Source organism: Camelus bactrianus, chromosome 9, assembly GCF_048773025.1.
Source record: "Camelus bactrianus isolate YW-2024 breed Bactrian camel chromosome 9, ASM4877302v1, whole genome shotgun sequence".
In the NCBI taxonomy this organism is placed as follows: domain Eukaryota; kingdom Metazoa; phylum Chordata; class Mammalia; order Artiodactyla; family Camelidae; genus Camelus; species Camelus bactrianus.
The window spans coordinates 33,166,947-33,182,608 of NC_133547.1; the positions used below are offsets into that span (position 1 = coordinate 33,166,947).

At 34.6% G+C, this 15,662-nt stretch overlaps 1 protein-coding gene across 3 annotated transcripts in view; it reads left to right on the plus strand.

Moving 5' to 3' along the window:
• The window catches only part of AGL (amylo-alpha-1,6-glucosidase and 4-alpha-glucanotransferase), a 63,175-nt gene that overhangs the window by 28,982 nt on the left and 18,531 nt on the right, over positions 1–15,662 (plus strand). For all 3 annotated transcript variants that reach the window (XM_074370022.1, XM_074370023.1, XM_010950437.3), the window contains exons 19-27: positions 87–199; positions 312–446; positions 2,842–2,972; positions 5,662–5,798; positions 6,061–6,194; positions 7,117–7,292; positions 10,363–10,465; positions 14,024–14,249; positions 15,462–15,573. In XM_074370022.1, coding sequence (XP_074226123.1) covers positions 87–199; positions 312–446; positions 2,842–2,972; positions 5,662–5,798; positions 6,061–6,194; positions 7,117–7,292; positions 10,363–10,465; positions 14,024–14,249; positions 15,462–15,573 — 1,267 coding nt within the window. The remainder of the gene's footprint in view (positions 1–86; positions 200–311; positions 447–2,841; positions 2,973–5,661; positions 5,799–6,060; positions 6,195–7,116; positions 7,293–10,362; positions 10,466–14,023; positions 14,250–15,461; positions 15,574–15,662) is intronic.

A 15,662-nucleotide genomic window follows, 5' to 3' on the forward strand; every position in this document is an offset into this window, starting at 1 on the left:
ATTTGAGACTCATCTTACTACTGCATTTCACATTTTAAGGTCATTAGAATTATTTATTGAACGGTTTTATGTAATTGTTTTTCAAGCTTAGTGAAAGTAAAATTGTTAAGCAAGCTGGAGTTACCACGAAAGGACCGAATGAATATATTCAAGAAATAGAATTTGAAAACTTGTCTCCAGGAAGTGTTATTATATTCAGGTATGTTAATGAGAGTTCAAACTGTTGACTTTACTTATATTTAGTTTATATACCTGTTAATTTTGAATAAATTACTCCTAAAAATCAACCATATTTTAATTAATATTTTCAGAGTTAGTCTTGATCCACATGCACAAGTCGCTGTTGGAATTCTTCGAAATCATCTGACACAGTTCAGTCCTCACTTTAAGTCTGGGAGTCTTGCTGCTGACAACTCAGATCCTATATTAAAAATTCCTTTTGCTTCGTAAGTATACCTTTATGGAGATCTGCCACTTTAAGCAGTTTTGAGGGTCCTCTATATCCTTGGGACCAGCAGTATGGGCATCACTTATTATTAACATTTTCTCCCATTGCTCTGTCATTTGTGTGCGTGTATGCGTGCATGCTCTCTCACTCATATGCTCTCTAGATAGACAGCTGGGTGGGTAGGTAGGTAGGTAGGTAGATAGATATGCATACATGTATACATATACACACACATTTACGTATCCATCTCTGTATGTACATGTCTCTATCTATACACTGACGCAATTTTTCTGAACTATGAGACTCAGTTGTATATATCATACTCTTTACCACACCATTTTTTAATGCCAATGTATTATTCTAATATCTGACTATAACATAATTTATTTAATCAGTCTCCATTTTTTGGATATCTAAATTGCTCCCAATTATTCCCTATTATATGTGTCTTGGTATATTCATCTTTGCATAAATCCTTAGTTATTCCCTTACTAACCATTCCCTTGCTGGGTGGTACCATATAGTACTGAAGAGTATGGGTTTTGAAATTTGGGGCTGGGTTAAACTCCAGCTTCACCACTGTCAGTATGATCTTGGGCAAGTTATTTAGACTTCATTCATCTCAGTTTCCTCATCTGGAAGATGGGGCTTATAATAGTTCCTGCCTCTAGATTTTGTAAGGATTAAATTGGATAATGCATTTAAAGCACTTAACACAATTCATGGCACAAAATAAATGCTCAATATATGTTTGATACCATAAGTACTAGGATAAATTTCCAGGAATGGAATTTCTGGGTCAGACTGTCTATATGTCTGAAGCTTTTAAGACTGCCAAATCCAGAAAGATAATATAAATTAATATTTTCAGCTCTATGTAAAAGATCCCACTATCCCATATCCTTACCAATACTGAGGATATATTATAATTTAATGTTTAAGAGCATAGAGAATGGGACCAGACTACCTGAGTTTGAATCTAATTTCAGATGCTTATTAGCTGTAAGAAGTAAGACCTTGGCAAATTATCTAAGAGATGTAATTATAGTGACTCTCAGAACAGTGTTTGACACGTAATAAGTGATCAATAAGTGTTAACTATTACTAGTTAAATTGGTAAATATAAAATACTTTAAAATGATATCTAAATTTATCTTAAATATTAATTAAGCTAATTGTTCATCAGCCATTTGTATTTATTTAGTGAAATGTAATTTTACATATTAGCTCATTTTTCCATTCTGTTCAATTGTCTTCATTGTTTTATAAGAGCTTTTATTAATAAGGATCTTAACTCTTTTAAATCATACTTAGAAGTTACATTCTAAAAAAATCTGTGATGAAGCAGTTTTGTGTTTCTATGGAACGTTTATAAAATGCACATTCCTTATCAGAACCACTCAGGTTATCTGGGGCAAGGCCAAGAAATCTGCATTTCAGTAAGCTCTCCAGGAGTTCGCTGGCCATATGTTGAAAAATACTGCACTAGAATGGAGTTGGCACTGAGACTGCTGATAGAGACGACTCACTCTTGACTCACAAATTGCAGAGGAAGGGTCAGTCCAGCTGTGAGGAGGAAGGCTAGCACAGAGGGAACAAAGCACAGCTGAGTTTTCTAAGTTGAGCTAAAACTAAAAGAGAAGAGAGTGTATTCAAGAGATGTAGCCAGTAGTATAAAATGAAGTCACCTGAGCAGTTAGCAAATGAAGTAGAGTTTCAGTTGCATTCAGTGTGGTCGCTTACATAACCTCACTGCTAACTGAACAAAGAGATACCAAGGCCATGATAGTGAGACACTTCCTTCTGATCCTTATTAAGAAGCATCTTTAAGAAAATCTGGTTTCTTGAATAACCAAGCTGAAGAACAAGGCAGCCTGAGGAGAGGAAAGAAGGAAAAGGAAAGAAATACAGCAGTTGAGTGCTACATGATTTCTAAGGAGTTAACTGACTTTTGATTGTCCTTTTACTGGTCCTTGGATGATTAATTTGAGTTTAGGATAATTAATATAAAAGTGTTTGATGGCGCACCTAGGAGAATATAAAGGAGGGAAAAAACTTGAGTTAGAACTAGAAAGATTAAAAACACAGATTTATAAGATAAAGAATATAGCAACCAAAAGATTTTTCCAATGTACTTCTAATTAGTACGATTTGGCACTTGATTATTTCTTTGGTTTGAAAGAAATGTTACTCCTAATTGAATTGTTAGCATGTTTGTCCTTTAATTATTATTTATAATGTATTTTGTTTATAATGTATAGTGTAATGCTGAGTTCCTAAAACATACATTGCTAAAACATTTTATGGTTATGATTCAGATTTTCTTCTTCATTTTTGAGAACAAGTAAATTTTCAGTATATTTACCCAGTTTTCTTTATTTTCCAATTTTTAGTATTGCTTCTAAATTAACTTTGGCTGAGGTAAATCAGGTGCTTTACCGATGTGAATCAGAAGAACAGGAAGATGGCGGAGGATGCTACAACATACCAAACTGGTCATCCCTTAAATACGCAGGTCTTCAAGGTGAGCAAGTGTAAGAATGGCTAAGCTTTCCAGGGGTTTTCTTAGGGTCTTATGGTGTCTTCCTTATAGAAATAAGATATGGTCTCAGAGTTCGTCTGCTTGGGTTCAGATTATGGCTCTGCTACCTAATCATTGGCCTCTGGCAAGTAACTTAAATTCTCTGTGCCCTGATTTCTGCCTTTACAAAATCTGAATAATATTGTCTAATTTATAGACTTTTATGAGGATTAAGTGAGATTATCCATTTGGGTTCCAAATGGGACTGGGTTATAAACATATTCATCTTTTTCATCTAATTAGAAGTATCTTTTTGCTGCGTATTTGTTTTATCCTACAAAAGGAAGTTTTAGTAAAATATTCTGTAGTTGTAGTTGCAAAGTGGGATACAGGAACTAAATATTAACTATCAGTCTAATTCATTTGGTTGGTAATATTATCTTAGATTTTTCTCTAGGAAATTTGATTTATTGCACATGTATTCCTGGTTCATTTAGTTTCCCACTTACCAAGCCTCCTTTTCAACTCCTCATTTCTTTGTTCATCTAAACCATCTTTAAGGGCCAGTTCTGTTCTTACATCTCTTATTGGCCCATGGAACTTATTGCCTTATTTTAGAAATTTGTGTAATTTTTTTATGAATCTTTATTATTGTGATTAAAAAATAGGCTTTAGAACCACACTCCCTGGGTTTCACTGACTACTATATAACTATGTGGTAAATTCTGTGGCTCAGTTTTCTCATCTGTAAAATGGAGATAAAAATAGTACCCACCACAGCAGGTTACTGTTACGATTGAATAAGTTAATACATGTAAAGTACTTAGATAATGCTTAGTTCATAGTAAGTGTTCAGTGATTATTAGCTTTAAAACTCCACTAAGTAGACTGTACCTTGAAAAGGAATAATGTTTGCATTTGAGGGGATTCTTGTTTTTAGCTTTCATACTTTCTACAAAACCAAGCATATAAGAGGCTCTCAGGAAAATTGTTTAAGACTTTTTGTGCTTATAACTTTTTTTTCTCCAATATTCTCATTTTCAACACAAAATATTTTCTGCTCTGAGTAATAAATAAATGTGTATGTTACCAGTCTTAAGCAGATCTCTGCTGAGCTGTTAAACTCCTTCTACTTGACTGAAAAAACCATACTTTAGTGAATTTTTTTTCTGGCCTTTATGTTTTGTAAAGTTAAGTCTAATTCTTTACTGATTCTCTTTACCTTCCCCTGAAATGATCTTTCTCATTCTTTCTAAATATAATTGCCCTTACCTGATTTATTTTTCGATCTCTGCCAGTCCCTTTTCCCTCTGGCAGTTTGATATTTCCAGCAGTCACCTGATGTTTCCAGCAGGCTGTTAATAGCAACCTCAGATTAAATTACACTTAACCATTTCACTGACATTTCTCTCCTCCACCCCTTTCCTACTCCTTATAACAATACATATTCAGTCATGTTGGAATCCAGGAATCCATTTTTGGTTCTGCCTCTTTCATCCTCAACATTCAATCAATAATTATGACTTCTAGATTTTTTTCTGTATTCTCTTTTGGCATACCGTCTCCTTTTTATTTCCGCAGTTACCATCCTATTCTGGGACTAACTTCTGTCAACAAAGCCAACTAAGCAGTCTTCCAACCTCTTGCCACCTCTTCCACCAATCGTACTATCCCATCAGTCGTCAGACCTGACTTCAAAACACTGCTCCGTCATGTCTCTCCATTATTCAATAAGTGGAACTAACATTTACTGAGCAGTATTTCCCTTCCTTGATAATGCTGGCACATTTGTAGAATATTATTTTATACTGTCTTGTTTTCTATCCTTTTTTATGTTTTGAGCCTTGTTTCCCAAAGATTATAAGCTTCTTGAGGGAAAGGACAATCTCTTAAATTTATATATTTATTTTTTAATTTCTCAAAACATGCTATATACACAGTAAAATTAATTAAATTCTAACTAAATAAATGCATCTGAATGAAGTGAGTGAAACCAGTATAATTTTTTAAGGTGGAAATAATTACTTTATTGAGTAATGAAAGAAGTGCTATTGCTCTGTCATTGAAATAACAGAACGTGCCGTGTGCACACAGGAATTCTGATGTTTCTGCTTGAGTGTTACTTGAGGATAGGCCTGTGTATCTCATTTTGATACTTCATTTAGTTCCGAGGACCTCCTATTATATTTCAAAGGTCCTTTCCAAAACAGACTTTATTCTTATTGTCACTGTAGGTGCTCTTGCTGTCTCTGAAACCAATTCTGTGATTTTCTTAAATCTTGCCTGAATATTAATATTTCATCACCACCTTTCAGCTGTGAAAAGACACAGACTTAACAGTTCTCTTCCCCCAGATGCCTTCGGGCAGGGAAGTTATGCCAGTCTCTTTTGAATGTTGCAATATTAAAATCCGAAAGAGCAAGACCAAGCCCCAGAAGACAGGAATCTTGGGAAAGCTCTGCATGGCTCCTGTGACAGCAGGCCCCTTCAGTATGCCTTTGTATCGTGGTCTAAGCCAGTGCTGCCACACTCACCGCCAGCCGTGGGAAGTGCCAACGTGGACTGTGCAGCCATGTGTCTGCCTCTCTATGTGTTCACCCCAGATCACTAGAGACCAGCAGCAGCCCAGAATATGAGAACAAATTTCCTCTGCCAGTGATGAAATTTGCATGATATTTCTCTGCATTTTCAGGATTAATGTCCGTATTGGCAGAAATAAGACCAAAGAATGACTTGGGGCACCCCTTCTGTGATAATTTGAGATCTGGAGATTGGATGATTGACTATGTCAGTAATCGGCTTATTTCACGATCAGGAACTATTGCTGAAGTAAGTAAAGCTGTATTGTAGTCCCCAAAAAAGGGCACAGTACAAACTGTATTACCATGTATAATGCTTGCATTGTGTTCTGATCTGAAAAATTGTTTTCTAACCTGTAACATTTTCCTCCCTTAATCGTCTTTCAGTTCTAATAAGTGAAAATCGGTTGATAGATTACTAGGTAGTAGAGTTGCATGTTGGGATTTAGCTCTTAAAATACACCCAGCCTGTAAACACACCAAATTAACTTTTAAAATTATTTTTATAACAGGTTGGTAAATGGTTGCAGGCTATGTTCTTCTACCTGAAGCAGATCCCACGTTACCTTATCCCATGTTACTTTGACGCTATATTAATTGGTGCATACACCACTCTTCTGGATGTAGCATGGAAGCAGATGTCAAGGTATATCCAGCAAAGCTTGAGTAAATAGGCATGTTTGTGTAGAAGTCATATACGGAGTCAGTTTATACACACTCTTAAAAGACCTGAACATGAAGGAATTGTCGTACGTGCATAGAGCTGAAAAAGTTGATAAGTGGATAGTGAATTTATTAGCATCCCTTAATCCAGAACATACAAAAACAAACTTAGATATTAAAATCTATTCTATAAAGCTAAAAAACATGTTGATGGGAAAATTTAATTGTTTTATATTATCTGTTTCTGTTTATTCCTTGACTTGTTAAGTTAATGGATATAATTTTTAGAAGATACATATACTTTTCTTTTTCTAATTTTTCATCAAGAGAAGAAATATTTTGCTATGAAGAAATATTTTATTATGAATGAAATTTGCCTTTATTGGTGAATTTCCCTAAAATGAAACTGCAGGTTGGAATGTACCAGTGAAGAGCCACCAAATTGATTTGAACATAGTCTCTGAAAGAACAAAACTTCAACCCTACCATTTGTGTTCCAACAGGCTAAAGCCAGCTAGAAAACTGGGTGAAATGAAAGCAATTCTGACATCTTAACCAAATTGAAAATGTGGTTTATCTGATATTAGTGTTGTTATACACTATACTATATACAGAGAGACTTTTTTAAGGGAAGAAACCAAATAAAATAATGTTGCTAAAAATTTTTGAATCAATAGGTGTAAAATTTCAGTTGTGCAAGATGAACAAATTCTAGAGATCTGCTGTACAATGTTAGACCTGTAAATAACAATATTGTATTGTACTGTTAAAAACCTGTTAAAGAAGGTAGATCTCAAGTTAGGTGTTCTTACCACAATGAAATATTTTAAATAAATAAATGAATGAATAATAAAAATGTTTGTATTTCGACACATAATATTTTGAACTCCATCACTTTGTTGCAGCTTTATTCAGAATGGTTCTACCTTTGTGAAACACCTTTCACTGGGTTCAGTCCAGATGTGTGGAGTAGGGAAATTCCCTTCCCTGCCATTGCTTTCACCTGCACTCACGGATGTACCATACAGACTGAATGAGATCACAGGACAGAAGGAGCAATGTTGTGTGTCTTTAGCTGCAGGTGAGAAATTATGTACAAGGTTAAAATGTGTAAGTCAGCGTTATTCAAAGAGGAAAATGATTATTTTTTAAAAACTTATGATGTCATCCAAGATTCTATGTTACTGCCTAGTAACATTTCATATATATTCACTTGTAAAAGTAATAACCATGTTTACTATTTAATTATCACTGTGCACCAGACATGTATTTATGTGCATTTTTTTATTGTTGCTAGTCAGTCCTTTTCTTCTGCATGTTTATTTTTTCCAACTCTTGACATTTTGCATTTTTTAATCAAATTTGTTTTGCTACCCTTTTCCCATTACATGATACTTTTTTCCCCCAATTTTAAAAATTAACCTAATAATTACCAAGAGATAATCTAAAGGTCCTCTGCAAGTTACAAACACAAAACAAATGTTAAATAATTTTTATTATGTTTCTAACTGCAGTCAAATGCTTTCTCTATTGGTATCATTTCCTACAAGTAGATTTAGAACCTGAATCAAGTAACAAATCTAAATATAAACAAAATAGGCTTTTGTTTCCTTTTTAATAAATTTCAAGCTAAAGTTAAGAACTTTCCAAACTAAGTTGAAAACTACCAAATTACAGGATGAAAATAATAGTGTTATCTGTGTGATTTCCTGTTTACCCTTAAATTTGCATTTGCTCAGACCAAGAAAAAAGACTTAGTGGGACCCAACAACTAAAAAAGAAATTAACTTTTTATTTAGAACGATCATATGACGCCTCTGAATGTTTTAAATATATAATTGTGTTTTAGATCCTCACTCAACTATTTTATCTCCTTGCGGTACTTTCTCCTGTAAATCCATGCAGATAGTCATAAAACTGAACAGGACCATTGTGGAAAAAAGTTAATATGCAGAATTTGATTTTAAAGCCTATTGTTTAGAACCCTATTACATAAAATAGTGATCTCAACATTTTTTATTATTCATTGCTATTGTTAAACACTCTCAAAATAAATATGCCGATGTATCATAAATGATACACTGATATAAGTTATGATACTTGGTATGCTTACATATCAGGTACAATATAAAACAAAAATAGACCTGTAAAAAGGTAAGTTTATAAATATAAATAGATGTTCTTATATTTCCTTCTCACATCCCAAGGGAATTTTGTATACTCCATACTAATAAAATATAGGACTGTCCTCAGATTTGCAGATAGATTTTTAAACGAATACAAAGGCCAGGAGAATCTACCTTTGGTGACAGTGGTACAAAAATGTATATAATTATAAGCTTTTATAATAATTGACAAGGTAGAAATCACTCAGAAGAGACATGATCTGTAAGTCATACACTCTTAGAGGTCAAAAAGTTAATGCAAACATTTCCACACATCAGTGCTAGAAATTTTATAGTTTTGATTTTATAGTTTTTTATAGTATAGCTTTTATAATAATTGACAAGGTAGAAATCACTCAGAAGAGACATGGTCTATAAGTCATACACTCTTAGAGGTCAAAAAGTTAATGCAAACATTTCCACACATCAGTGCTAGAAATTTTATAGTTTTGATTTTTTATAGTTTTTACCCATATTTTAGGGCATGCCAACTCAAACTCACCTTTGAATGTATCTCTACTTACAATTTATACAAGGTGTTAAACGGGTTAAAGTACCGGGATGTCTGTGCGGCTCAGAGTGCTGTGTGTGTATGTGTTAGCTGCTGTCCTCCACATCGTCATCAGAATTATCATCAGCGACTGCATGTAAACTGCACATATCAACCATGTATAAGCAACACATAAAGTGTTCAGGGAAATTTGGTGTCATTATTTGGGAGGCAATATAGAAAGAAGTGTCGGATGTTACCTTTCGTTCTGATCTTTCTTAACAGAAGGACATAATGTCTTTCTCCAAGGCGAAGACCCAGTAAGCAGAAGTTTAAACTGTGAAGTATTGCCTTAATTTTTTTAATCTTAGTCAAATTCTTTCACCTCTCAATTTACCTTTTATAATTAATCTTTCATTTCATTCACTTAGTAAGTCTTTATAGTGAAAAGCTGTGTACCAGTTACAGTTTTCAGTGATGCACTTTGGTAAATAAGGCGAACGAGGTTTCTGTTACCATGATTATTATTTTCTACTGGGAAGAGGCTTCATTCAACAAACCAGAAAACAAACAAGATAATGTCAAATGGTGTTAAATGCTTAGGAAATAGTCATGAGTGGATGCTGTGAACATTTTATTTATGTCCTCAGTTCTCCCTTCCTAAAGTACTATTACATTTATTCTTTAACACAGTTTTTTTTTTTTTGAGTTAAATGCTAATTTCCATTGCTTTACTTTCCTACTGATTATTGGTTTTAATACAAGTACAGATTACAATTGTGTTTTTTTCATGATTTATAAGAAACCAAACTGAATCTAAAAGTAAAATTTTAGACTTTATCCATCATTCACCCTATTTTATTTCAAGCATAAAAGGTGCTGTTACCTAGAATGTTCAAATTATTTGGCATCTGAAATCCTTGTTTTCATCTGTAAAAACTGTTTCTGGCTAACAAGCTGTAATGGTTTTAAGTTGTTTTAAATTAATGGGAAATTTTATAATAAAGTAACTCTAGAGTGATAGGTTAATAAACAATTATGTATCATTAAGGTAATCATCTCATATTTAGATTAATTTGTTGGCTTCAAATTACAGGTAGACCCTTTTCAAATATATCATTACAATTATACTAAATGTTTCTTTGAATGTTAAATATTTGACCTCTGATTTTAATCTTTAATTTATTAAAAGAATGTTTATCTGTGTTTAAAGACTCGCACATTCAAATCAGTTCAGATAAGCATCATTCTGTAGCAATGGTTCTTAATCTCTTTTAGGTCACAAATTCCTTTGAGTCAGATGTGGTTATGCAACCTCATCACACAAAGGTTGACATAAGTATAGCCATACAATTTGAGGATAATTTAAGAGGGTTTGAACACTCTTTATAGCTCATCCTTGACCCCCAAGTTTAGAGCAGCCCATCTGTAGTAATGGAATTCGTAGGCTTGTGTATATTAAGATTAATATGTTACTTTGTTATGTTTTCTGCTAGGCTTGCCTCATTTTTCTTCCGGTATTTTCCGCTGCTGGGGAAGGGACACTTTTATTGCGCTTAGAGGTCTACTACTGATTACTGGGCGCAATTTGGAGGCCAGGTAGGAGATCTCTGAAAAGTTGCAATGCAAGTTTGTATCTGAATGTTTTTCACATGCTCATCAAACTTTCCTTCTTGTCCATCTATTCGCAACAGTTGGGAGGTATGTTTTCCTTGCATGTGTTTTTTATTTTATTTTTTATATGTTCATTTAATAGGGTCATAGAATTTCAAACAAGTGAAAATCTTTGAAGTTACTAAGTTCTAGTCCTTCATGTACAGATCCTCAGCATTTGCTACTTTATTTTAAGTAAAACTAAAAAATGTATAACTGTGTCACTTAATTACTCACTAAATAGTAAAATTTCCATGCCTGAATTAAGTGTAAGAACTCAGATGAACTTTTAGGTAAAATTTGAAAGTCTACCATTTTTTGTTCTTCTATAATGAAGGTATTGCCGTCTCTTTGATGGAGCCCTGTAGAAAGAATTACAATACCAGGTTTTCTTCTTTCGGTTTTCAGACCTCATAACCTCCAGTTTTAGGTTTTCTAGTCTTAAAATGATATATTCTTTTTTTAATTAATTTAGTTTTTAATTTTAAATAACACCTAAAGATTGGATATAATAGCTTCCTCCTGTATAGTAGATTTTCCCCTTTTCATAATCCTGTTACAAACCTGAATAGTAAAAATATTAACCTCAAAATTTTATGATGGTCCTTTTGACCCAATGAAAATGGTGTTTTCTTATGTCACAATAATAGGAGAATTTATCAGAGGTAGAAAAGAAAGGCACTACAGCAGTGCTCTACAGTGTTCCACAAATCAACAGTGTCACCATCATCTGAGAACTTGTTAGAAATGCCAGTTCTCAGTCCCTGTGAGGGGCCTCCTGAATCCAAAAAACGTGAGTTGGACAGAGTTGGCAAGCAGAAATCTGTATTTTCACAGGGGCTCCAGGTGATTTTCAGTAGCCTAATACTAAAGTTTGAAAGCACTGCTCTACAAGTTAAAACTTGTAGCATATGATACATTATATACTATATATATATATCAAATATATAATACCTTTATATTATATAATATGTATATATCATATAATACATTTATATGATACGAGATACCATATAAATACATAATACATATATATTTATATGATACCTTGTCTTGATGTCACCAGAAAAATAAGTGGAGGTTTGCCTCTTCAAATCATAAAAGTTTTATTTTCAGTCCTTTTAAAATTGGAAATTTCTAAGTGAGCATCTGAAAGGCATTGCATTCTTCCCTACTAACCAAATATAATAAGACCTTTTCTTATTGACTTAAGATACCACTATGGGGCTGTAGAAATTTGGGAGTCTGTGTGCCTCTTCTGCCCCGAAATGACCATGGTTAAGAAGTAGAAAGTGGATGGTCAGAAGCATAGTATAGTGCTTAAGAACTTGGGTTTGGGCCAGACTGCCAGGTTCTAATCTTTGTTCCAGCTGACAAATTATTTATTATTTTTTATTATTATTATTGATTTATTTTTCATGCTCTCTAGAATGGTATAGTAATTAACCTTACAGGATTTTTTTGAGGATTAAATGAGCTAATACAGTTAAAATGTCTAGAACGGTGTTTGCCACATGCTAAGCATTCCATAAATGTTCATTTTTTAAGTAATTATTATTTTTCTCATTGTTTTCTGAGCTCCCAATTGTCACTTCCAGGCACTGTCAAAAATTTCTGCTTCTTAATTTTCCATATGACTGTCTAGATCAAGCGTCAGCAGGCTGCGACCTGTCACTTGTTTTGTATGACCTTCGAGCTATGAATGGTTTTTACCTTTTTAAAGATAGATGTACAACTGCATGACTATGCTGTACACCAGAAACTAACACAACACTGTAAATCAAATATACTGCAGCTAAAAAAAAGGGTCACTAAGATCCCATCCAGCTTAAGCTATTCCATAATTAGAGCAAAATTTAAAAATAAAGATCTTTTATTTTAAAAAAGTTATTTAAAAAAGAATAATGCATGACTGAGACCATATATGGCCAACAAAGCCTAATTTAATTTACTGTCTGGCCCTTTACAAAAAAAGTATGCCTATCCCTAATCTAGATGATTCCCAGGGGATATTGTGTTTGTTAGGGTAGTGCTAGCTGCAGTGAATTATAAACTCTTAAATTTCAGTGGCTCTTCACAAATGAAATTTATTTCTTGCTTCCGGTCCTATACGGGTGTTCAGGAGGCAGCTTTGTGCATACAGATTCAGAGATACAGGCTTCTTCCTCTTAAGGATATACCATCTTCCAGGGCCTCTGAGTTCTCTCCGGTCAGCTGGCCAAAAGGGAAAGAGCCTGGGGAGAACGCACCTGTCCCATGCACTTAACATCCATTGGTTCCATTCAGAGTGTTTTGCTGTAGAACACAGTCATCTGGCCATAGCCAGCTGTCAGGTAGGTTGGGAAGTGCGGGAACGCCATTTTGGTGGGCACGTGGCTATCTCTACCACAGATCATTCCGCTTCCTCCCTCTGAAGAGTTGATCATGGACAGAGGACTTTTTATTCAACTTTCACATGTGTATCATGTTCTAGATAGTTAAGATTGCTAGCACTCTGACCTCTTATTAATCGGAAGTGTCACTGTCCATACTAACGCTTTTGTACTGTAGAAAATAAAAAGTTCCTTTTACGCTGTTATTTAAGAGATGGGCATTAAACTGATACATACAATTAAATTTCTAAATGGTTTGGCTAAAAAGCACTGAGGCGGAGAAATTTTAAATGACTTTTCCAAGGCCATACAGATAGCAGTGCTGTATTTTTTTCATTTTATTTTTTATTGAAGTGTAGTTGATTTATAATGTTCGTTTCAGGTGTACAGCAAAGTGATTCAGTTATACATATACATACCTATAGATATATATTTTTCCAATTCTTTTCTGTTACAGGTAATTATAAGAAATTGAATATAGTTCCCTGTGCTATACAGTAGGTCCTTGTTGTGTGTCTATTTTATATACAGTAATATGTATTTGTTAATCCCAAACTCCTAATTTATCACTTCCCCCCACTTTCCCCTTTGGTTACCATAGTTTGTTTTCTGTGTCCATGGCAACACTGTTTTTAAATCTGTCTTCTTATTTCTCAGTTTGATACTCATTTTAGAATGCTATGCCATCTTACAAAGTTGTCATTTGGTATATGATTTTAGAATAACACTTTAAAAAATAAAATATTCTCCACCAGTTTTTGAAAATGAATTATGTTTTTCAAGGTCAGCTTTTACCCATTTATTTTCTTAGATGTTTGTTTTATTCTTGGTATCTGCTCTTTAAAATAATAAAGTTCAGTTCTTACTCAGATTTTGAAATACCCAAGATTGAAAAAACTATACCAGAGAGGGCAAGTCACACAGAGTGTTAGAGAAGAAGACAGAGCCAGGGTCAAGGTTTCTGACTTTCACAGTGCCTGTTCTACGTTATGATCACTTTCTACATGAAAATACAGAGAAATAAGGGCAGAAGAGAGATGCATCCAGTGGTCACCAAAAGTGAATTTCTTGTCTTCAATTTTTTAAGTGGTTGTTTTCATGTCAAATGATTCACCTGATTCTGTTGTTTTAGGAATATTATTTTAGCATTTGCAAGTACCTTGAGGCACGGTCTCATTCCTAATCTCCTGGGTGAAGGAACTCATGCCAGATACAATTGCCGGGATGCTGTGTGGTGGTGGCTGCAGTGTATTCAGGATTATTGTAAAATGGTTCCAAATGGTATAGACATTCTCAGGTGCCCAGTTTCCAGAATGTACCCTACAGATGATTCTGCTCCTTTGTCTGCCGGCACACTGGTAAAGATCATTTCTTAAAATAATTTTTTTCTTGTAAAATGGCTTTTAGCTTCTAATATAAAAATACATGTAATTAGGAATCTGAATCTTAAGCATTCTTCATATTGGTATTTCTTTAGGACCGCTGATATTATGAGAAATTGCTGAGAAAAGACTTACTCCTTGCCTAAAAAGCTTGCAACATGGTAGAGGAGGTGATGGGTATATTGTATGGGCATTGCAGAAAGAGGCGTATGGGAAGTGCTGTGCAGTATCATAAAGGGAAGAGAGATGACCTAATAGGTGGGTCTCAGGGAGGACCTCAGAAAGTAACTAAAATTCCACCTAAACTGAACCTTAAAAGGCGCGTAGGATTTCAGCAGAGGTGAGGGAAGCTGTGGGAAGACATTAAAGATGAAAGGGACAATGAAGTGCAGGTGGATTGCGGCACAGTGTGGGGCATACTGCTCAGTCTAGCTTGGCTTTTTGTGTGGGGCAGCTGCAGGGAAGTAAGGAAGTGTGGAATGGGCGGCCCAGGTTGCGGGGAACGTTGGCTGCCAGTCCAGGGAGTTCAGAGTTTATCTTATGAGCAGTGCAGAATGAAGAAACATTTTTAAGTGTTTCCTTCCCGGTCAAGAATGTACAGGAATGTTGTCTTTTTGCCGCTTGTGATCTGCCTTTATGTTGTGGTTTGTTATAGAGGTGTGAGGGGCCTCTAAGCTACTTACGGGCTTGTAGATTGATGTCCCTATGATGTTTACATCATGAAGTATTCAAAGAATATTTGTCCAAAACATTTTTAACCTAAAGTAAATTACCGTTTTAGTACATAACGTATCCCCATTGCTACATATGTGGATGAGTTAGAACAGCAATGCTGATTTAAAATTCAGATTTCTGTATAACAAGCTATTTCATTTATTAGCTGAACTATTCACTTTAATACAAACTATGCGAGCTCACAAGATTTGTTTTCATATGTCAGCAAAATTACAAATTACTTCATGTCACAGAAATGTACAGTCAAAACTACAGTCTGTTAACTATTCATATGCCAGATTCATACTGTATTACATGATGTATAGGAGCTGCTTCCTTCCCCAGTTCCACCCCTTATCTCCATTTCCCCCTAAGGGAAAATATATGTTTTCACAGCACTTCAGTTGTGGGATGTGGGGGAAGATAAGAAAATGTAATTTCTAATAGAGGTAACGTTCATTATGTCTCAAACAGGATCAGCCGTTGTTTGAAGTAATACAGGAAGCCATGCAAAGACACATGCAGGGCATACAGTTCCGAGAAAGGAATGCCGGTCCGCAGATAGATCGGAACATGAGGGATGAGGGTACGTAACTTTCGGTGCACAGTAAGGATTTGCCGAGGAGATGAAATTAAACCTTCTCATGGTTCACTACCTAACAGATAGTTATTTGT